This window comes from Harpia harpyja, chromosome 7 (genome assembly GCF_026419915.1).
Source record: "Harpia harpyja isolate bHarHar1 chromosome 7, bHarHar1 primary haplotype, whole genome shotgun sequence".
Taxonomy (NCBI): Eukaryota; Metazoa; Chordata; class Aves; order Accipitriformes; family Accipitridae; genus Harpia; species Harpia harpyja.
Genome location: NC_068946.1, coordinates 45,912,341 through 45,935,933, shown reverse-complemented (window position 1 = coordinate 45,935,933; position 23,593 = coordinate 45,912,341). Strand labels below are relative to the sequence as shown.

General features: G+C 40.0%; 1 protein-coding gene across 13 annotated transcripts in view; it reads right to left on the bottom strand.

The window, feature by feature from the left end:
- KALRN (kalirin RhoGEF kinase) overlaps positions 1-23,593 on the bottom strand; it is a 534,490-nt gene that overhangs the window by 223,824 nt on the left and 287,073 nt on the right. For all 13 annotated transcript variants that reach the window (XR_008236018.1, XR_008236019.1, XM_052792838.1 and 10 more), the window contains exon 10: positions 22,326-22,448. Coding sequence is in view for 11 of the 13 variants with exons in the window: in XM_052792838.1 (XP_052648798.1) it covers positions 22,326-22,448 (123 nt within the window). In the remaining 2 variants the exon portion in view is untranslated. The remainder of the gene's footprint in view (positions 1-22,325; positions 22,449-23,593) is intronic.

The window sequence follows — 23,593 nt, the reverse complement described above, 5'->3', positions numbered from 1 at the left end:
CTACCTGCCCATCCTTTCTCCCCCTCTTCCACATTTCTGGAAAACATCACTGAACTAATATACCAGAGAGTCTCATAAATAACAGCAGAAATGGAAAGGAAGTGCAGTCATCTTCTCCACAGCCATGGAGCTATGGTTTAGTCAGCTATGTTTAGCTAACTAAACATAGCCAGCCCTTGCTGTCATAGAAAAGCTTTCTTCACTCAAGTTGAGGCCAATAGCTCTGTTGCATTTAACACTTAACAAAAATAAGGAGAGACAAAGATATCAGCTTCAGGGTGTTTCCAGTACCGGGTGAGATCTTCAGAAATGCTTGGTGTTGGCCTAAGACTGCTCCCACTGGGAATTGTAACCTCCCCATCAATAGAAGCAGAATTGTAGAACTTTCCTTTTCAAAATCCTACTGAGAATCCTCCTCGGTTTAAAAATGCATTAACTTGATGTGTATACACAAAATACCTTTGAACACTGTGGACACACATGTACTTCTGAGCATTAAAGGAACACTGTCAAACATAAAAGCCATGAATCAAGTCATGTTGTTCTTACTTAGATAATATCCTGCTGCAGTCAATAGTTGTTGCTTGAGAAAATATTCAATACAAAGATGGAACACTGGCCTCCAAGTGTTTAATGGGGGAAAATATTTCCAGTTATAAAAGGCAGAAAGAAAACAGCTCATTCACTGTTCATTTTCCCAGTTTCTGAGGGATGACTATAAATATACAGTATTTGCACTTCTCCTTTTGGACTGTGAAGAACATATTCTAGACAGTTTTGTTACCAATAGTAAATTTTTATTCCCTCACTTTCAGGCCACTGTTATAATGGTTAGGTTGTTAACAGCAGCAAAACGTTACATTTTAATAATTTTTTGGAAACCTCCTTAGCTGAGAATTTGTAAAAAATGTTCCATTTAATATGATCTGAGTTAGGGTCCAGTTTCACTTAACAGCACCCTTTCTGAATGATCCTCTTCCAATAGTATTTGGAGCAAATGCCAAAGCCAGCACTATTTTTCAAAGTCTACTCTGCTGTAGGGTTTTTCACACATTACCACTACAACAGCTCAAACACCAGTCCAGCTCCCTGGGCAGAAGGCTGTTCCTTGCTTTTATTTATAATACTTAGTATACTTTTAAATGCATTCACCCTCTGCTTAGGGCACAGATTTGGGACACAAACATCTTTGTTGAAATACAGTATGAATACAGCTTTGCTGCATTTGTCCCTAACACACTTATGTTCATCTCTGCTGAAAACCATTACAAGTTTACTGACTCCAACATGTGCTGTACCTAATTACATCTAGATGAGGTGAGTTCACTAATACATTGATCAGATATAAATATACTGCATGGTGAAAAGGGTATAGGCTGAGCACTAGACTTTGGAGAAAAAGAGTGCAGATTGGCCTCAACAGAGGCTCTGGCCACGCTGCACAGATGGTAAAGGATGCAATGGTCCTGCAGCAGTCCCTTTGTATTGCACAAGGTTCTCCAAAGGCAAAGGGGATTTTCTGCAAGGAAGCTGGGTGAATGTGGAAGGAGGCACACGCAGTATTTCCCCTGGGCTGTGCCAGGCACTGTCAGCATACAGTGATGCTTCCCTGAAGTATTCATACCTAATTTTGGACACATTTGCATAAATGTGTCATGCATAAGAAGCCTGAAGCATTTTAAGTATGGTGAAATTTTTGTTCACCTCTTTTTCTATCTTTGTCCACTGAGTTCACAGCTAAGTGTCTGGGGTTTAAAAACAGGTGCAGTTTATGATAGGAAAAATACTAATGGCTTTATCCCCGCCATTCTAGAAGGAAGGCCTGGTGCTGAGAGATTTCCAGCTCACTTTTGCAGATTTCATAAGTTTAGATACATTTCAGATAAGCAACCACATTTGGGAGTTAAACTCACTTGCCTTGAACTCCAGAGTTTGACGTATTCATGAAAGGATTGTCATCTACTGTCCGATGAGATATAAACACAGCACAGGCCAAATAAGCTAGAGGTTAGTTGTTTGGTGAGGGCCTGCTCTACTTTTGTTCTGTTCATTTGCTTAAAGTGCACTTAAATCATATCAGTTGTTGTTACACATACCAAATATTTTCAAGTACATCTATTTCTCTACAAGAGCTGAACTAAAGCTATGTTGAACCTGAGAGCTTCATCCTGGTTGGCACTATAAAGCTGCACTGCTTGCCTGCTTCGTACATTTTCATCCTAAGCTTGTTCTCTTGTTAGTAAGATCTTCAGAGTACAGACCCTTATTTCATTTGTTTGAAGCGCTTTGTACTTCTTTGGCATGACATAAACTTGGATCAGGCAGGGTGAGAATCCAAGACAGAATTAAGTCTCATGATGAAGAAATGCATATAATGTCTCCTTGTCCTGCTACCCCCAGCCAGATTCCCAGCCCTTCTGAGATCTGGCAGGATCTACCAGGAACACAGGATCTAGGTACATCTCCAAACTGGCATCAGGATTCAAAACTTTGGAAGAAGGTAAGAGCTAATGCAACCGTAGAAGGAAATTTTTGCTACCAGCAGGACAATCACGGCTGTCCCCCTTTCTGAAATTGCAGACCCATGGAAGGTTTTCTATGGCATCCCAAAGAAGGTGACACCAAAAATGGCTAATCCCTCCAGAGGGGAGATCCCATGAAGAATCTCTCCTCTACATCTGTGAAAATTAGTTCCTGTCAAACAATAATAGCACGAGTTCCACAGAAAAATAATCTATGAGTTATAAAATTATATGCTCTCTGAAATTTTAGGGTTGTGTGGCATTTTTTTCTAACATTGCAATAGCCCGAGAGAATTGTCATGTGCAAACCCTTGAAATTCTCAGTGATCTGCTAACTGGCATTACATATTTCTGCACTGTTTCAAGCACAAAACCAACTTCCATCTCAAATCTCTTAATAATCTTTCTATATTAATCTTTGCATAATCACCTATTTCAATCATGAAATCTGCAAGCACAAGAAAATGAAACTGCACCCTTCAGATTTCAGAGTGGAAATGGCTGTAATATATGCTTTTGGAGTGCATTTTAGATGGAACCAGGAGCCTTTCATATCTCTTCTGTTTCTTGCAAATAACAAAAAGGAAACACAATTATGGAAAAGAAATAGACTAGCAAAACCCATACAACAATCCCTACCACAATTCAGAATCAGAGGTGATTGTTCTCTTATCCCATGGCAATATTTACTAACAGGATTCCCCACAACTTTGGTTCATTAATTGTTAACAGTTTGATATTCTGTAGCAAGTTGAAAAAAATGGTTTACGAAAAAGCTGATGTGAAATTTGCCTGTTACATTTATCATGCTTTTCTTTGCATTTCAGACCAACAAGCGCCAAAACGTCAGGATCCATTTCCATCTCTGACCCAGGTAGCAGATCTCAGCCAAGATTCTATCATGTTTCCAGATTAACGCATACGAAGCCATCGCTGCATTGGAAATCCACTATCCAAACACAACTCTTTCAGCAAACTGCCTAAGAGATTTCCTTAAAGTTGAAACAAACATTATTTTGTCCATAATCTTTGTGCCAGAGAAGTGCTTCATCAACTGTTCTCTCCAAGTCTTTTTAACCCAGCGCAGGAGTTGCCCTGATTCTCAACATCAGAGAGCATTGGCTGCATGCAGTTTGTGCTTGGCCTCACATTACACAGAAAATAGCATTGCAGTGCTCAGTATAAACCAACGAAAGGGCCCCAATTCTGGTGTGAAAGTATTTGACATTTTTTTCCTAATTAAAAATAAAGAAATAATTAAATGAAAAAATACTGAATAATGCATCAGTTAATTCTTGGACTGATACAAGGTTAGAGGCAGCAGAACAGAAATATTTTGCCTTTCTTATTTATGATATGTATTGCAACCTCAAGAAGTCTAATATCTTAGTCACTTAGAAACAAATTAGAATGGAATGCAATAGGATAGTTCAGTTGGAAGGGACCTACAACCATCATCTAGTCCAGCTGCTTGACCACTTCAGGGCTGACCAAAAGTTAAAGCATGTTATTGAGGGCATTGTCCAAATGCCTCTTAAACACGGACAGGCTTGGGGCATTGACAACCCCTCTAGGAAGCCTGTTCCAGTGTTTGACCACCCTCTCAGTAAAGAAATGCTTCCTAATGTCCAGTCTAAACCTCCTCTGGTGCAGCTTTGAACCATTCCCATGTGTCCTATCACTGGATCCCAGGGAGAAGAGACCAGCACCTCCCTCTCCGCATCCCCTCCCCAGGAAGCTGTAGAGAACAATGAGCTCACCCCTCGGCCTCCTTTTTTCCAAACTAGACAAACCCAGTGTCCTCAGCCACTCCTAACAGGACATTCCTTCCAGCCCTTTCACCAGCTTTGTTGCCCTCCTCTGGACGCATTTAAGGACCGTACCATGCTTCTTAAATTAAAAAAAAAAAAAAAAAAAAAAGGAAACGTACCAATCATATGTATTTGTGTTTTCACTGATCCTTCCCCACATTTTTAAGGCATTAATCATTTTAGTGCAGCATTTTGTTTTCAACCCAAGTGCATTTTCAGAAAATTATTCCACGTAGTTTTCCCTCTACTCCTAGCAACTACACTTGTAACTAGTTTATTGCTGCATGTTTCTAGGCAGATTACATCAAAAATAGCTGTGTATAATGGTAGTCCAGGGCAGAGTTTGTGCCCTAAATCTGGACAATTTTTTTCCAGAACAATCTCCCCTTGCACAGTATTCTACAGCTGTTTATTATATTCGGGAGGTTTTCACAGTAACTGTCTCCAATATCTCCAATGTGTTGTGAACCATGCCAATCAGCCAGGGAAAGATGTTTGGTTGTACACATCAGGAGAAACATGAGGTCGGGGAACAGGGCAGGTGATCAGATACATTATCGCATTAAATACAAACTACATACCCTAGACACTGCACTTCCTAAGTATATGTTTAGATATGCTGAAGAGGAATGAGGCAACACTGGTCTGCCTTATTCTGTATTAATCAAGTTCTGGGGCTGCGAATGGCAGTTCCAGGCAAAGGTTCCTCATATTGATTCAGAGAGCTTTGTCGCCTAGGTTTTACCACGTAAAAGGCATGGAAGAGATAGTATCTCTAGAGGCCAGTAAGTACTGACTAGAGAGAGAACTTAGATGACTAGCTTAGATCTGATCATCTTGACTAAAAACTAGTGATGTGAATCCCATCTTATGCCTGCAGGCTGAAGCTTAGGAGACTTACTAGGCTTTCTCTGATGTGATACCTCCTTTAAGTTCTTTAGAGCCGTGACTCGACTCTTCAACACCAAGATGAAATCTCAGTATTATCACTCCTGCTGTGAAGATGGGATGTCGAGACAAAGTTCAAAGCCTGATCCATCTCTCACTGAAAACAGAAAAAAGGATCTTACTGACTTCAGTGAGAACTGGGTCAGCCTCCTAGCCATTTACTCAAGATCGCAGGAGGAGATAAAAAACGGCAAAGGGCTAAAAACAGAACTCTGGAGGCCTTGTACCCTTCCTTGTTCTGCCCATAGACAGTGGGTAGCATTCCTCCTTGCAGAAACTACAGCACAATTCACATTCGCAGAATGATAATTAAGGAGCTGATTCTGCTTTTCTTCTCAATCCTTATAAACTATTGTTATCCTTAATTATGAAGCTCAGTTACTGCTATCAGATTCTTTGCTCAAGCCACTTTGTTAAAATTAGCTCCATTTTTTTGTTTAGGTTAAGCAATCTCACAGTCAGGCTTTTGTGGAGAATTATATCTTCAGTAACTTGATATTCTAAACCTAAAATGAGTGACCACAATGAAGCATTTCTTTGATAAATAAATCTGGGATTTAAGGAAGCATCCATCTTTGTCAAAATTCCTCCTCCGTTAAGAAGGGCAAAGGCTAAGTGCATATGATGATCTAATGTAAGATGTGATTTTATTCAGTTTGAATTTCACATAATCAAATCAAGACCTATATTCTTACTTGTGCTCTATTGCTCTAATTCAAAACAGACTTACCAGAAATTACAGCTACAGAAGTTAAAGGCAGAACACCTCTCTGAGGTCATGCAGACACTTGCTCTGTCAGTACAGGATTGTTCCCTACTGTACACTAGAACGGAAACTTCTTCAGACCTTTTTAAAAAACATCCAGGTTAATGAAGTTTCCATCAACTTCATCTGCAGACTGTTCTTCCCTTAAATATGGCAGTTCATCTTAAGTTTTTCTTGTCATAGTTTTGCCCCAGTTCTCCTTGCACTGCCCTTCCTGAAGTTTGAGCTCTACAAATACTACAGCCTGTTATATTCATCTTTTGATGAAAACGTAAGAACATGACTACCTTTAAATGAATTAATCACATCTGTTTAACAAATGAGGGTCTAAGGTAAGTTTGTGAGTGCAAGCATGTGTGAGTGTGTGCCCAGGTACCAACCACTTGACAATTTCAACAAAATTACTACTGTTATCAGAACTGCATCTATTTGCAAGCACTGTCTATGAACCAGAGTGCCTGGAATGTCACCTATGCTTCCGCAGACCAGCACTGCATAGAAAACCTCTCTCCCAGCTCCTGGAAAAGTTATCTTTGCAGCTGGTACATGGGGTTGAAGGGTCCTTACGCCTCTCATCTCCCATTGTGGGGCCATGGTTCATTCACAGTGTTTTAAATTATTTTTCTTCAAACATTTTCTCGCTGAGCATCTGTATTTACTGATCCATTGTTACTTTTCTCACTGACATTTTCCGGGGAGACCTTATTGCGGCCTTTCAGTACTTAAAGGGGGCTTATAAGAAAGATGGGGACAGACTTTTTAGCAGGGCCTGTTGTGATAGGCCAAGGGGTAATGGTTTTAAACTAAAAGAGGGTAGATTCAGACTAGAGATGAGGAAGATATTTTTTATGATGAGGGTGGTGAAACCCTGGAACAGGTTGTCCAGAGAGGTGGTAGATGCCCCATCACTGGAAACACTCAAGGTCAGGCTGGATGGGGCTCTGAGCAATCTGATCTAGTTGAAGATGTCCCCGCTCATTGCAGAGGGGGTTGGACTAGGTGACTTTTAAAGGTCCCCTCCAACCCAAACTATTCTATGATTCTATGATTTGAAGCTTAGCTCAGTTCAGGAACATCCACAGATTTAGGGAATGTGAAGTTTGCTTCCATTTCAGATGGCCAAGAGGCCATATATAATACCATGCTGATACTAATTATTACTTTACACCTCCAGTTAATTCCACAATTTCAGTGAATTATATAAGCATAAGGGATTTTTCAGCATGAATGGGAGATAATCAGTTCCCAGGAATGACAAGGTGGATATGACACAGCATCCTCAATAACCGTTGCCAAGAACCAGATATTTTTTCATTTATCGTTATTTTTTATTTATGATTTTCCCTCAGGGTTCACATACAAACTGAGATGAATTTATTATTTGAATTTAAAAGAGTGACACTTACACATTACATCAAATGCTGAAACCCCAGATAAATTGTTTAAAAGCTACCTTAGACCTTCAAACTATTACATAAGCAAGATTAGAATTAATAGCTGGAAATATATTAGCTAAAAGAATTCTTTGTGCTATTTCATATTGAATGCTTACTTTAGATTAAAAAAAAAGTCACCTATGGTATATTTTATCACATCAACTGTTCATCTCAATCAGGAGTGCAGTCATACATCAAGTAGCGAATACTCTTATTACCACAATCACACTAATTAACTTCGGTGTGATCCCAACCATTATTCAATGAAATGCCAGTGAAACATATAGTGAAATAACACCTTAAATGCCATCTAATATCACACACCACATTCAATATTAATAAGTATGCAAAGACATAGATGCACACATGCATGCACATACCACATACACACAAAGATCAAGCTAACTTTTTAGCTCAGTGTGGTCAGCTCAACTATCACTGAATTTTTCTACCACCACTAAAGAGTACCACCTATGCAAGGACATGACTTTGAATGCCACCAGAGCTATTTTCTTCTTCAAAATCAGAATGCTGAAAAGCATGTTTGGCAAAGATCTAGACTTTTCAAACCTCTGCTTAGTTGTTTGGGTTTTTTTTTAAATGTTGCAAGATTAATTTATTTTTGTTGTAAGGGGGAAGACGAGGGATTTCATCTTTTTGTAGGCAGAAAGACTACACCCACCAAAGGTTCCACCTGGAGCCTGGCAAACTTCCCCTTTCCTCCTTATTTTATTTTAATTAGCGTATGTGTGCAGTCTCCTCTGTTAAATAAACCACTAAACATTTGCTTAATATGACATAAGTAAATAGTCCTACCTTTCCAGGGAAGCAAATTGCACACTTCATGTTATAAGGAGGGCATATCATTGCAGGATTTACACTGGAGTCTGACACACATCCTTGAAGAAGCTGCAGTTTAAACTACCAGAAATACATGCACCTTTACACTTTGTGAGATGTGATTTAAGAAGTTTTGATCTGCAAAACTCCACACAGGAACTGGAAGAACATCCCTTTGGCACAAGAATGAAGTTTTAGTCCCACAAAGCCAATCGTCGGTGTCTTTCCTGAGACCAAGAGGGTTGTCAGCTGAGAAAGCAGTGTTGCCCCAGGAATGCTCATACAGTGGGTCTAATAAACAACCAACTGTGTTTATAAACTAAAGAACCATCGATGGAAACAATTTTCAAAGACTGCATTGAAAAAACTTGGCAGTTTTAACTGAGGTGGTCTCACAGCCCTTCAAAGCCAGCCGTTATATCTCACTTTGGCCTTAAGGTACCCTAAATAGAAACAGTATCTACCTGATATGTAGGCTTATTTTATGCTTATAGGATTTATTTTTTTTTCTGTCACCCTACTGCTCTTCCAGGAGAAGCCTATCTGAACAGCATATTAAAATGAGATGATGAAATACTCCTCTTGCTGTTTCAGTATTTTCAATATTTTATGGACTGTAAAAGGATCTAGAAGAATTAGGGAAGATATCTGAAATTGATGATTATTGACCAGGTTTTATCCTAGTATTTGATCCTTAGTAATATCCACGAAAAGAGCTTGATCCCTTCTCTTTGAGAACATCATTGCACAGTAACAGGCAGGTGAAAGTGAGCAACAGCAAGGAGAGCAGAAGGATGAAGACAACATAACAGATTGAGATGCCATTATACAGTAGTTCTGTTATCAATCATGAAACCAAACTGGTTCTAAGGCCAAAAAATAGTATCATTTGACGTTGGGTAGTATTATGCAGCACAGTGAGCGTACCAGTAAAACAGCATTATCACTGCGCAATGATTTGATAATTGGGTAATTAGCAGAGCATATGAATGAGAGCTGCTCAAGTGACTGTAAGGTAACAGCCTTTCAAACTCAGCAAAGGTGAGGAAAGCACTTTTTTGTGTGGAAATCACAAGGGAGCACAAGAAGGCAAACTGTCAGGAGTGAAATGCAGCATTTTGAAAGCTTCTTAAATGATAAGTATCATCAACGAGCCCAGATAGTTCACGGCAAAGCTCCGCAACTTCTTTATGATAGGGGGGAAAAGGGAAGGCAAGTGGAGAAACAAAGAAACATGTGGCAGCTCCAAGGTGAGCAGCAATCTGGGAGGGCACAGTATTGTTTTCTGTCCCAAAGGCTCAGCTCACATCTTTTCTAAGCCCAGCAGACATGAGTGCAATCATGACAGCTTTATCAAGTCCTGTCAGTCTCCCAAATTAAAATAACTTCAGGCGTTCTGGGTTTAATATAATGCTCACAGTTTGGAGATTTCAAAGACACAGCGATGACAGTATTAAAAGGCTTCGGACTGGCTGCAGCACTGGCCAAAGTCAGTACCAAATACACCTGGCAGCACTGCTGCCTTGAAAACAGAGGCAGAAATAAACCTATGAGGATGGAATTCTATAAAGTGCTTGGCTTTGTTTCTAGTGTCTAGGGTTTTATGAAACCTGCTTTAAATAAGACAGCAAAGCATTTCCTCTCCTCATTTCCCCCACAGCCACTACCCTGACTCAGCTGTGCCTTTATTTCCATTAATGTAGACACAGGTTATAACATCTTTCCTGAAGTACGTTTTGAGTGACATGGGACTGTTTATAGAATGAGATAATGTTTAACAGATTAAACTTCAGCAAAACTTCGACCCAAATTCTCCAGAGCTTTCAGCTTAAGAATTCCTATATAGCCAAATATAAAGACTAGGCAGTCTGGAGCACAACACAGTACCGCATATACATCACATAACAATCATAATTTCTTTCTGTCTGGTAATATGTGACAAAAATGCAACACAGGCTGCTGCAAAAAGGTAAGTCTACCATGAATGCATCATAGGACCTAAAGATGCGCAGTGAACTCTATTTTGCCATAAGTAAAAGGCCACCTCTGACAAGCAAACTGAAGTTTGACAGAAAAAATACGGAAGAACACCAGTCTTTTAGCAGGGTCAGTGCACTGCTGCTACCTCAGGAAGGATGCAGAGATTTAATGAAATTTTTGCTGCTGCTCCTTTGAAACACAGATTATGTCCCTGAAAAACTGCATTGCATCAGCTCCTGTGCACCGCCCTCGGTGGGAGTGGTGCAGGAGATGCTCTCAATGAGGGCATCATGTCTTGTGGTGCAACTGAGCTGGTGCCATATACTAGCACTCTCTATATTCCCTCTAGACTCAGAGGGAGGCAGGGAGTCCCTTGGTGTTCTCCTGGATCTCTTCTACTTGCTCAGTAAGTTTAACTTGTAGCAAAGAATCACTTAAAAATTGGTCTTTCCATCCAGAGTAAACCTCACACTTCAGCACACTGCCTGACAGAGACAAAACACATGATGAGAATAAAACACCAACACCTCTGTTTTGTTGACAGTTTGGATATTTCCATTTGGCAGGAGAAGGTTTCTCAATATACCCTGTGAACAGGAATGGTAACACATCACCTGCCCACCACTCAGATAACCTCCGTCCCCATCCCCCTACTCTCTGGACCTCAGATAATTTGATGACAAATGCCCCTCTGCTATCTACAAGAATAAATCAGCCTCCCCAGCTTCAATTAAAGTTGAAGTAACTTTTTACTTTATCTCCTTGTTCCAGCTCAGCGTCCTTAGGAGCAGGTCAGCAAGATGGTCCCTTTGGATTCAGAATCTCTTCACTGTCAACATTAATTCAGCTCTCCGTCATGGTTTACACATTGGAATTTGTTTCAAATTAGTAGAAACCATTCTCTGAATCTTACTAGATTTATAAACCAATTTTTCACCACTGTTATTTCCCTGACATGTGAACTGTCTGTACGGCTTACCCATCAAATTAGTTCTTCAGAGGTGCCACCAAAGCAAAACAGACTGAGGGCTTTCTCTCCCCTAAAATTTAAAAAGATTAAAATCTTCTCTAACAGCTAGTGAGATGTACTGCATAATTATAATGAGGAAAAATAAAAGGGGTTTTCACTAGCCTGGAAGTAATAAACCATTTTATTTATTTATTTATTTTACACCAGACTTATTCATATACTTTAGAAAAGTTCCAGACAGGAACTAACATTTTTCATGTTGGTCAGAAAGCATTCATATGCGGTGCATTTTAAAAACGCATTCTACCGTGTGAAATTCAATTCAGGTTATCCATAATCACAACAAAGATTTAGAAAGATAACTTTAAAAAAAATTTTTTTTATTTCTGGCTCTTATTAAATGGCCACACATGACCTCAGATAAATATATCTTAATAATGACTTACAATGAGAGATCTGGTACAGAACAGTATTCCCACCAGAAATCTTCATGCTATAAAATGTACTGATTTTTGGCCTGTAGTAGATCTCCAAGAATATTGCAGGCATATGAGATACTGCCTCTATAGTCAACATCTGTCAAATTTTTTACTATAAAAAAAACCTGAGAGCTTTTTAGTGTATCTTTATTTAATGTTGCTGAATCCTTCCCTCTCCCTATCCAATCCCCCTTCCTCCAAAAATCCCAAATCAGGCCCCCAAAGGATAAGACTGGACATAACATGAGACAAAAACAAAGATCAGAGAAATTCTCTTTGAGTTGTCTTTTGATCTCTCTCTGCCTGCTATCCCGGTGTCCCAGTTTTGTGCCAAACCCCAAGCAGTAGGATCTGGCACCTGCTCCCACCCCTGGAGGGATGCCCAGCAGGTCCAAGCAGCAACTCACACTCCCCTCACCATTCTCACCCCCAAACAATCCCTATCCTAGCACACAAATCAGGTTCTGCTCTGTGCTCTGAAGCATCTTCTTTTTTTTTCTGTCCCATATTTACATGCAACTATAAGAAAACTAAATTTACAATGGTTAAATGACCTAGTGACCCAATTACCAGTCCCAAGGGGAAGCACACACTCTGGCGAGTTGACTGATATTTCAGTGTGGCTGCACAGCCCTGGCTGTGCTGTGAGGCTGCTTTGCTCCCATTTGGTTTTCAATGGATGACAGAGGAGCAAAGCAGGAACGGAGCCCATCACTTGGTGCGCACTGAGGAACTGTTCACAGATAAAACTATGAATCCTTTGGGAAAGGGCCTGGAACTGGGAGGGACAGCTTGCCACCCCAGGAAACCAGAAATGGTTACTTTTTACAAAGGAGGAATGGTGTGAGTGCATTCCTGGCTGGGCAGTATTTGTTTGAGCCACTGTTGTGGTGGGAGCAAACACCTACCTCTGATTTTAAGGACTCAGCTGGGTCCATTTTTAGTCTAAAACAAACCCCAGAAGACAACAGAAAGTAATACTGAAATTGTACTAGACCTCTCTCTGCCGCTGCAGAGCACTGCACGTTTTAAGTCATTCCTGCGCTCATCTTTGATTTGTGGGCATTGACAAATCCAAGTTATGGTTGTCAGTATAACTCCTGGCCACAGGCAAAACAACCAGGAGCCAGTCACCAAAAACTAGTGCTCTCAGCCATCACCATGCAGAAACACCCTTCATTTCACGGAACACTCAATGCATTCGCTTCAGCTCTCAGGTTGACATATTTAAAATGAAGGCTGCACTTTCCACTCCCTGATATTAATAAGTCGCAAACGCCCTTTTATGCTGTGCACTTTTGCAATGAGCCCTAATATTACTCTGGGGGAGGCAAAAGCAGGCTCTGCTCTCCGTTTACTGCATACCTATGGATCTCACTAATGTCATGAGGAGTTACCTACACTGTGCAGAAAAACCAACCCTTATGCATTGAACAAAACTAATAATAATGAGGGTTGCATGTTAATAGGACATGGTGCCATTGTTTTGGAGCATATATTGGTTTCTGTTGTATTAGCTGCATGCTAATGTAGGCAATCATGCTAGACGAACACATGTGCACGTACTCACTGACAGTTCAGGAACACCTCCTGTCTCAGTTCCTGACTTCTTGCAAATTCTGCTATTTCTTTCTCCCCAAACAAGCCTCATTTTAAGCGTAGTGACATGAGAAGGCCAATTCTGCCTGCTTTTCTCATGTCAATCTTAGAATTTTTCTCCCTAGCTCAGCAAAGGAAGAGAGGAACCTGCGCTTTTGCATGTAGTAGTGCTCTGAACCAGACACTAAACAAAGATGCCTAGATGCCTCAAACCATATGCCATTTCCATAGTGACACAAACCAGTGCTTTCTTGGGCTTGGCTCTGCAAAACCAGACCTCACAGACCACAGTTATGGAGGGCAATATTAATGGCTGGATTACACAGCCATTGAATTGGATTCTCCCCTCTTTAGAACAAGTTAATTATAAACAAATTCTCTGAAAGTGGAAGTGTGATTCTGTCTTGTGCAGCAGAGTGATCAATCGGACCCAGTTAGTCTATTCCCAAAACATTTGCACAATGATAATGAATACCTAAAACCTGTCCTTGAAAATTATTTTGCTCTGTTACTGAATACAAATCTCTTTGATATTGGCTTAATCTACATGAACTTTCCTTTACCAAATGTCTGCAAAGCAGCATATTTGTGATTTGCAGCAATGTCATAATACAGTTGCTGTGGCTAATGTTGTGCCATTCTCCTAAAGTCACCACTGGCTGGCCCAGAGGAAGAAGCACAGCCATGGGCACCTCCTTCTACTGCCCTACGACAAAATCAGAAAGTAAAAACGCTGATCAGATTCATAGTGTCACTTTTCTCCCCCTGAGCCTCCCCACTATCAATAGCTACAAAAAATTGAATTGAAGAGTACTAGTCCATCATCATTACAAATGAGATTTGGACATTGCTGCAATTAATCTTCCTGAATCAATAGGTACAATTTGATAACCCACTGACCTGCCAATAAGAGCAGCACAAACTAAAATAATCAGAAGGGATCAAAAGCCTTTAGATGACAATGGTTTTCACCAACATATACAGGTCAGTCAAAACAGCACAGTTCATCTAAGTGGGTATATTTCACAGAAATTGTCAATGGTAAATATCTTTTGTTTCAGCTGTACGTTTATTCAGTTGAGACATCAGTACCATACTGAATATATTTGTATTACGCATGTTATATAACGCATTTTCCAATGTTCTCTTTAAGAAATTTATGGCCTTGAAAAAACAATTTCCAGGATTTTTCTTTAGGAAATTCTGGCTGTCTTTTCTGATTCAAAAAGAAATGAATTAAAAAACTCAGAATTCCACACACAATAGAAATTCCATTTTCCAGAACCTCTAGAATTAAAAATACATATTTCTTAAATAGCTTCATTGTCTCCCAGTCTGCCATGGGAACAGCATTATACATTTATAGGCAAATTAAAGGAACATATTTTAAAGACACAAAAATAAACCTACCCAAATAAACCAGCGATAGGAAGCCAGCTCCTGGCAATTTTCAAAATTGTATTGTGTTGCCAAGCCTTGAGATTTTATAGGGAGCATTTAGATTGTGAATCATGCTACAGGCGGTTTAATGAAAAGATCCAGCTGTCATGTGATTTTAGAAGAGAAGAAATAGGAAAGAAAATCACCTCCAACTTGAAGAGAAATACACTGACATGCAAACTCAGAGACATGGCGTAATAGGCACAGCTCTTCACGTGATTGCCAGGAAGATTTCTATGCCATTAAAGGACCTCTCTAAAAACAGGTTCCCCATTACCACTAGATCGCAGAGTACCAACAGCCACCAATACAATTACATTGCTTTCAGCAGATTAGTCAAGATGGTCTTCCAGCAACCCCTGCTAATGAAGTCTCCATGGGCATGTCTAGATCATGCAATGGAGCATGGTACTGATATCCACAGCATACTCTGAAGAGTATCACACTTCATCAGGGAAAGCACATCTTACATGACCTGCTTCTGACTTAGATCTGGCAGTCAAGTCCCCATAGCATTACATCTAACACAGCTATACCGCACAGCCCTTTCCAGCCTTTCTGGTTCCTGGCTCGGGCTGTGCAGAACAATTTCAGTATCTCTGCACTTGCAATGCAGATATGTCCCGAGTCACCCAGAAGCCGCTAGACTTCATGCAAAAAGTCATGTTATTGCTTCCATGATAAACTATCTGTCTCTTCAGCTATGCTATTAGAAGTTTTTAGATCCAGAAGTCCCAAGATAACCTTCACAGACAACCCATATATAGGCAGTTTAATTCTTCTCTGCTGCTTGTGACTGCCAGATGCAGCCTGCTGCCAGCCAGAAGAAACCAAGAGCTCTGGAGCCCAGAGCTCCTGCAGCACGGTACAAAGGCCTGTGTAATCTGCTGCCAGTGGGCATTTTTTCCTCTTTGTGTAGAAGTGAATACATTTACATAAATGAAGTGAACAGGAAACTGTAGATTATAGCTTACAGAACTTGCTAATGACCATGCAAAGGATGATGAAGATAAGAGTAGGGCTGATTTTTTGTTGCCTGTCTCATGTTTTTGTTATTTTTAAAAAGATATGGCATTACTGAAACCACAGTTGTTATTGCTAACTTCAAGCATAGTTCTTACCAGGTTTAATTGCCTGCTTTCTCCCTGTTTTGGCCTCGTATTTCATCCTACATAGGATTTTAGTCACCCAACTCAAAGGGAAAAATCCAGTATGGCCAGTGAGCTATTCCTTTCAACAGCCAGGTAGGTAACAAAATTTTCAAAAGTAATAATGAAAAAAAAGTCACCCTAGGACAATGCTCCCTAAGTGCTCATTATCAACATGGCCTTAATTTATGCCTAGCTGTTTTACATCAGTATTGAACTTCATGCCAAACTTTAGAACAATGACATCCAACAGAGCTGGAATTTCTATGGGAAAGCACTAGGTTTTTATCCTGAAGGCCAAACAAGTAGCTGTTTGCAATTCAGTTTTGGCCTGACTATTCCATTACCTCACATAGTTTTAAAGCAGTTCAAGTAAAACTATGTGGGACTGAGATCACACAGAATACCATTTTTACCTGCAGAATTTCTTACTGAATCCACTGGATATTTCACATGACAAACAATATAATCATATTTTTCAACATATTTACACTTAAACTTCTTTTTATCCCCAAGAGCTTTTTGAAAACTCTGAACTGACAGCATTTTAGAAACAGTACAGTGGAGGAAGGGAATAATCTAGACAGGAACACTGGAGCACAAATTGCTTCTCAGATGAAGAATATCACCTGATCTTTGATTTCTAGTAGATGATACAGGCCCTTGGCTTTCAAGGTCTCCTCTGAAAGCCTTCCCTTGTGGGAAATACATTTACCTCCCTGGGAAGAATAAAAGGAAGAGCTGAATCTTAAAGGAACTGTATACATACACATAAGGTTAACTTTGGTGGTTCGAAGCCAGTGTTCAAGTGTTTAATCATCATCTTCCAAAAGTTGTCTCAGCGAAAAGCAAGCATAGATACCCAAGAATAGGAAAACTGAATAGCTTCCCAAATGGCATACTGCAAAGTTCAGCATTTTTCCTTGCATTTTGTCTGGCTCTCCTTCTTTGTAATAATTCAAAAATAGTCCATGGCATTGCATGTATACTTTGGCAAAATGGATCCTGTAAAACTTTCAAAGTTGGGAATACAGGATCCAGCCATGTACCTAAATGAAAACTCTTTTAGTCACAAGGCCTGAATCAAGAGCTGCCACACTGGACATACAGACAAACCCCCTGAACTTTGATGACCATAGCTTAGCCTCCAGTCAACCTTCTTATTGTGTTTGATAATGAGGGACAACTCCACACGTTTTGAACCAAGGCTGTTCAGAACACGTGCTTTGTTGCATGCCAGAGTTGTGATATTTTACCTTGTAAACATCAGTGCCTTTAGATTACCATGAAAAAACCCACCAACTACTGCATGCAAACATGCATACATGTACTAAATACAAAACTCAGTTGTAGCTGCGACCATAATGTGGCCCAAGAGCCCTGAAAGCAGCTCTACAGATCCGAGAGCAGCTTATCTCATAAACACAGATGACAACACCACCTTGCACTAAAGCATGGACAGCCCAGCATTGCATTAAAAAAAAAAAAAAAAAAAAGGTGGGGTGTTTTTCTGGGTGACCTTGAACAACGTGGGTTTTGGCAGGGGTGGGAGAACACCAAGGGGACAGTGTGCGAGCCAGCTTCCACTTCTGCTTCATTTCACTTCGAGACAATGTTTGGTTCGTTTGGATTAGAAACATCACCTCTGTTTACAATTAGCGGAGCTTTTACAATGCATTGCGAGTGCCATCTGCAGGTTGAAATACGTAGTGGTGGGCGTTCGCATGTCAAAAATGCAGATAAACCTACCCGATAGGAAATCTTGACAGCACATCTGATGGGAAAGCTCATAAATGCAGAAAGACTACAGAAATGCTTGTTTCAGATCATTGCAAGCACCAAACCACTCAGTCCTGTGGCAGCAGAGTGCAAGGGATTGAGCGAGCAGTTTTCCCAGTATCTTTCCTAATTCTGCACCAGCACAAATGCAGTGATGCTCTTTGTGAGCAGAGGAGGATGTTGAGAAGGCCACTTAAACTCCAATTGCCAGGAATGCTAGAAGGGAGGAGAATGATCTGTGGCCCCTCTCTTCGTATACAGAGAATAGGAGAAGGGTTTCCAACACATGCAGCTCAACTCAGTAGTGGTGAAGCGTTTGGAGATTTTGGGAACACAAACCAGTTAACAGAATTTTCCGGTTAGAAGGCACACTGGTTTTCAGGATAAAAACCCTGAATAAGGAAAAGCTAGAGAGTCTAAAATGAAATTATCTTTTGATTTACAATCATAACTGGCTGAACTATGGTTATCTGATTTGCACAAAGTAATTCCAGCCAAACAAAGAGGCTGTCATTGCAGGAACATTGCAGCTACATCCAGAGTGGTATTTCTTTGGTGATATCTTGATAACTACCTCATCAATTATGCCTGACTACTAAATTTCACTGTGTGGTAGGCACTGTGCTTAAGGTTGGCATTTTCAGGGTGGCAGCCTGTGAACAGTATCAGGACTGGCTGAGAAACAGTCGCAGGTATATACAAGATAGCCACTTCCCTCCCAGGAGCTCAGGCTTTTTAATCCAAATTCAAACATTTGCCATCTGTGCGTTCCATGTAGAATAAACACAGTCAGAAAAATTGCCGGAGCATTGTCTAAACAGCAGTTATGAGAGAAAGGGACCCCAAATTATATTTCCTATTGCCCACAATGCAGCGCTCTAAAATCACTGACATTTTCTGAGCACAGCTGTATGCAGGAATGTGATCTATTGGGGCCATGCCTGATTGAATCATTACATCCAGATTTATAAATCTGTGGAGTTTCTAATCAGACATAGAGGAAGCACGTTCCACCTCTCAATCTAGTGCCTTGGCAGGTCAGTCAATCAGAGCATTTCTCAGCACAGCAATGCCAGATACACCACTCTTCTTTACATGCAGTTAGGCAGCGTTCAAAAACATGAATGTTTTGCCCGCTGTTGAAAATATCAGGAAAACTCATGAAAATTGCTTCTAGTCTGACCTTTGCAAATGCCTTCATAAAACAACAGGAGATAAGAACAAATACATCAGAGCCAAAAGAAAGTAGATTTTAGAGAATAAATTTATACTGTATGGCAGGCTCAGTATTTTTTTCAGAGAACTGCCAATAGGAAATACTATCGCTTATACTGTCCATCTCACCAGGTATGTCAGTAGGACACTTAACTTTATTTTTTAAGAAAAACAAACACAACTCTTTATTATCATTAATGTCAGTAATTAACATCCTGATGAGGGGAATGGACAAACTCATCTGTTTGTTTCACAATCTTAGCACACATGCTTTATATTATATGGCTATATTGGGAATAAGCAATGCCTGTTATCCACCCTAGCCATGGCAAAGATATTACCTATCTTGAGGAAAATGACAAATAATTAAACTTAAGTTTGAATTAATTACCAAACAACTCTAAGGAGTTAAGCATCAAGAAGGGAGTTAGGAAGAATAAAAACTGGTCATAATCAGAGTGGGGAGGAGATTTATTCCCCAACCACAAAACTGACCTCACTAGAAGCTTCTGCAGGAGAACTCCAGGTGTGATAAATTTATGGCCTCCCCTCTTAGCCTCACTATTACTCTTACCAAAGCAGAGAGTATTATATCCTTAAGTCCTTGACCTCGGATAAAGCCTGAGATTCCTTTCACTTCCCCTCAGTGCATGTCCCCATGTCCATTAGCCAGCACCACATTCCAGTGTCAGACAGGCCTCATAAATTAGCAGTGGTATTCTGATGTGAATGCACCAGAGGAAACTATTCCTGTCAAAGCCAAGGGGGAAGTAACCAGGTTCGACTTGTGTCAGTTATTTCTAATTAGGAAGCACCATAAACTTCATACTCGGAGTGCAGGACTGATCGCGACTGTTCACAATTGTCCAGGCAGAGCAATGAGATGCTCATTGATGCTATCACATAAGATGTAAAAGAATCAGATTCAGAGGAACATAAGAGATTCTATACCCATGCAAACTATACTTTTCTTTTTCCTGTCCATCATCCTCCCAAACACCCACCTTCATTTGAACACATTTGGTCATCCAGAGAACTAGAGTCATACATTCTTTGTTCTGAATTTGGCCTCGTGAATTGAATGGAAATGCGTCTGAAGTTATTCACAGACAAGACATGCTGAAATAGTATAGAAGGAGGACTAACAGAGGGGCTGGAAAAGTCTTAAGTGAAATAATTCTATTCTGACTTACCCTAGTACCTACACATGCAAGCTGCACATCTGTAAGGTTCCTAAACCCTGATGAGGGGATGTATCTCCAAATTACATCATCCAGTGGAGCAAGCCATAAGTGAGCTGTTGTTTCCATGTCCAGACAGCTACACAGCTTGCTCTCATCTCTATTGTCAAGACCATATTATTTTTCTGTCTTTTCTCACATGTTCCTAATTTGTTTCCTACATCTCCAGTGAAGTACTACTCAAAGAGGAGGTAAAAAGAAAAAAAAATAAGCTAACTGTGATCCAGAAATATGAGAAATAACTGGAATTATAGAGCTAAATGTATCATAGAGAAGGGAGATTTAGAAAATATTAATGCCACAAAGGACATTAAATCACCTATTTTCAGCTCCTGTATATTACATTATCTTCATTTTCATTCATTAGCCCAGTATTGCATCCAGTAACAGCTGACTCAAGCACATCTTCTGCAAAGGCACCTAATGTTGATTTCCGGATGAAAACTCCCACTAACTTGTGCTTTTGGACGAGGCCGTGTAGAACCGTGGTTTGCAACCTCCAGCCTAAGGTCCATTTTAATAAATTTGCAAAAGGTAATTCTAGAAATTCAAGCCTATTACCAGAAGGTTTAAATCCACAGGAAGTCCCATGAAATTTTAGAGGCCCACCAATCAGGAACTGCTGGTTTCAGGCTGTGTGATTTGTCAATGGTGTGCAAAGGCATCCCATCACAGCTGAAAGCTAACACTGAAGTTCACTAGCAAGCCAAGCAATAGAATATTCCATCAAAAGCTGAGCATCTAATTAAAAGAAGGATGTTGGCAAACTGAATGGATCCAAAGAAATAGGTAACAGAAGATATTTAAGGGATTGGTTAATAAGAATATGCTAGCAGAATTAAATATGTTTAACATGGTTAAGAGGTACATAGGAGAAGACATGGTAACATTCTACAGATATTTCAAGGTTGTTAATTCATCTCCTTTCCTGGCATTTATCTCCTTAAGAGACACTAAAGGGATATAAACAAGGTGGGGAGGAAGACTGAGAGAAATATAAATTGAGGGAGAGGGGAAAAAAAAAAAAATCTAGCCAGTAGCTGCCATAAGGCAGTGAAATAGTTTCCCTGAGGGCACAGTGAAAGAGGTATGTCCCTGTTGCCGGAAACATCTTAAACTAAACTAGGCCAGCACATGTACTACAGAAAAACAAAACTAAAGTCTAATATATTTTTGTCTTATGCCACAGTGAAATATTTGAGAAATAACCTTCCTTGTGTGCATCAGGCAGACGAAGCATTTGAGACATTCTGCTTTACATAGATAATCAGGATTTTATCTGAAATACCCAAAGCAGAAGTACCTTTACAGAAGATCAATTTCTGACAGAGGATGCTTCAAGTCTAAAACAAACAGGTGTAACATGATCTGACAGCCAGAGCTGAGACTGGATAATTTCTGGCTGTAAGATACTTAAAAAAAAAAAAAAAAATAATCTATTCAGCGCCTGGAAGAACTTTCAAAGGTCCTCTTTCTTTTAAATTCTATAAATAAAGACAGGATGTATGTTTAAACATCTACTATGACCATGCTTTGAGGAAAAGTTATAAGCTTTTGGCTTCATACCAAAATACCTGGAAAAGCCTTGCTTACACTGTGCTATGAGGAAAATTATTAATAATAAAAAATAATAATGTCTACCTGTAATGATTGCCTCTCCAAACCAAACAAAAAACCCTTCCACATAATACATTGTACTCTCGGAAAGAGCGGAAGGGTAGTTGCCCTTACTGCAAATACACTCCAGTGTTTCCCCTGCTTCTTTACTAGCTGCTGCTTTCTACCTTATTCTCAAGGTCCTCAGTGTCCGCTGTAGGAGTTACAACTGATTTTTCTATTGCTCTTGCTTGTAACCATCCTCCTCTATGTCCCAACAGTTTGCACTACTGTCCCGTAAACTGCTTGCAATTTCTCATATGCTTTGAGACCTCCCATTAACCCAATGTGGTGATTTTCTGATTCTAAGTCCTGCTGCTACCATGCTCTGCAGTGTGCATGCTAACTTTCAAACCTGGGAGACAGGATTGCAGTCAGCTTCAAATGTTTGAAGAGAGCAGTGTGACCCAAAACAGCAATAGTTTTTTTCTCAATATACAAGAGGAGTAACAAAAATCAAGCCAGAAAGCAGAAGTCTTTGATTCAGACTCTTACCTGTGCTACCTCTTCAAAATCATCATGTCTTTTCTGCAGTGCGCGTGCTCTGTGTAGAGACTTCCCCACTCCTGTATGTTTACTCAGAAAGGCTTCCCCGTGATTTTCAATCCAGTCCAGTACCTGCCAGAAAAGAATAACATTCAATTACCTCTCCTGTCTCAGCAGCACAGAGAAATTCTCAAGGTGAGGATAAAACAGCTGCAGAGGTATTGCTTTGTGCTTGCTACGGCTAAACACATGCAGATCTGTCAAAGTCCATTCCAACTGGATAGAAGATACATGTTTATAGAAGTTACTGGTCAGTTAGAATTATTGGATTTTTACTATTCAATTTATTTTGAAGTGTAGCTTAGTTGTTTGAGCCTGGCAGATATTAAATATTTACTTTCACATAAATGAATTTTGAGGAACAGGAATCAGAAACCTGGAATCTTTTACAGCAAGTATCCTCCTCTTAAGAGCTCCTTGAGTAAAGTGAAAACCAGTGATAGCTGATTTCACATAAATAGCAGATCTCAATGGGAAGCACCTTAAGTGGTTCCAAAAGCATGATGGAGGGATCAATTAAAATTTAATTTGATGTGGGGAAAAAGCATTGTCAGAGTAACTAGAATGAAAAGGTTAAGGATCCTTCACAGTAGGCCATAAAATATCAACAGTGTGCAGCCTCCAAGTCTTTCAGGTTTTCAGTTCCAAATGTAACTGATCCTTATGGAAAAGTAGAGTGGCAAATCTGATATTCTGAGAGTTAAAGAGGATTTTCTTTTAAAAATAGATCAACCATATGAGCACCACCCATTTGGAGCTCCTTCTCACAATAACACTGGTGCTAAAATTTAGATCAGATCTGTTCGGGTTCTACTAAAAGCTGGGAAAAAGAATTAACTTGACAATATGAGCTTGGGAAATTTCAGGATGTGATCTCCACCCCTTCTACATCTCTTTCCCAATACACAGAGGCTAAAAGAATAAATAGTACTAGATCAGTACTTGTATTTGTGTAAATAGCTAGGACTTCATTCAGCAAGGAGCCCTGCAATCGCTCCTTGCCTTGCAACTCATAGCAGCTTGGCCTGAGAAGGGCTCTGGTACCAGGAGAGAGCCGTTGTGTGAGAGGCCACTTGTCTTGTGTGGGGCTGATAAATGAGCAGATATTGACTAAGGCTACTAACCTAAGACTGGAAAAATGGAAGATGTGATTTTTTTTTTTTTTTTTTTTTTAATTTCAGGCAAGTAAAGGTATTTCATGGCTTGGTTGTACAGAA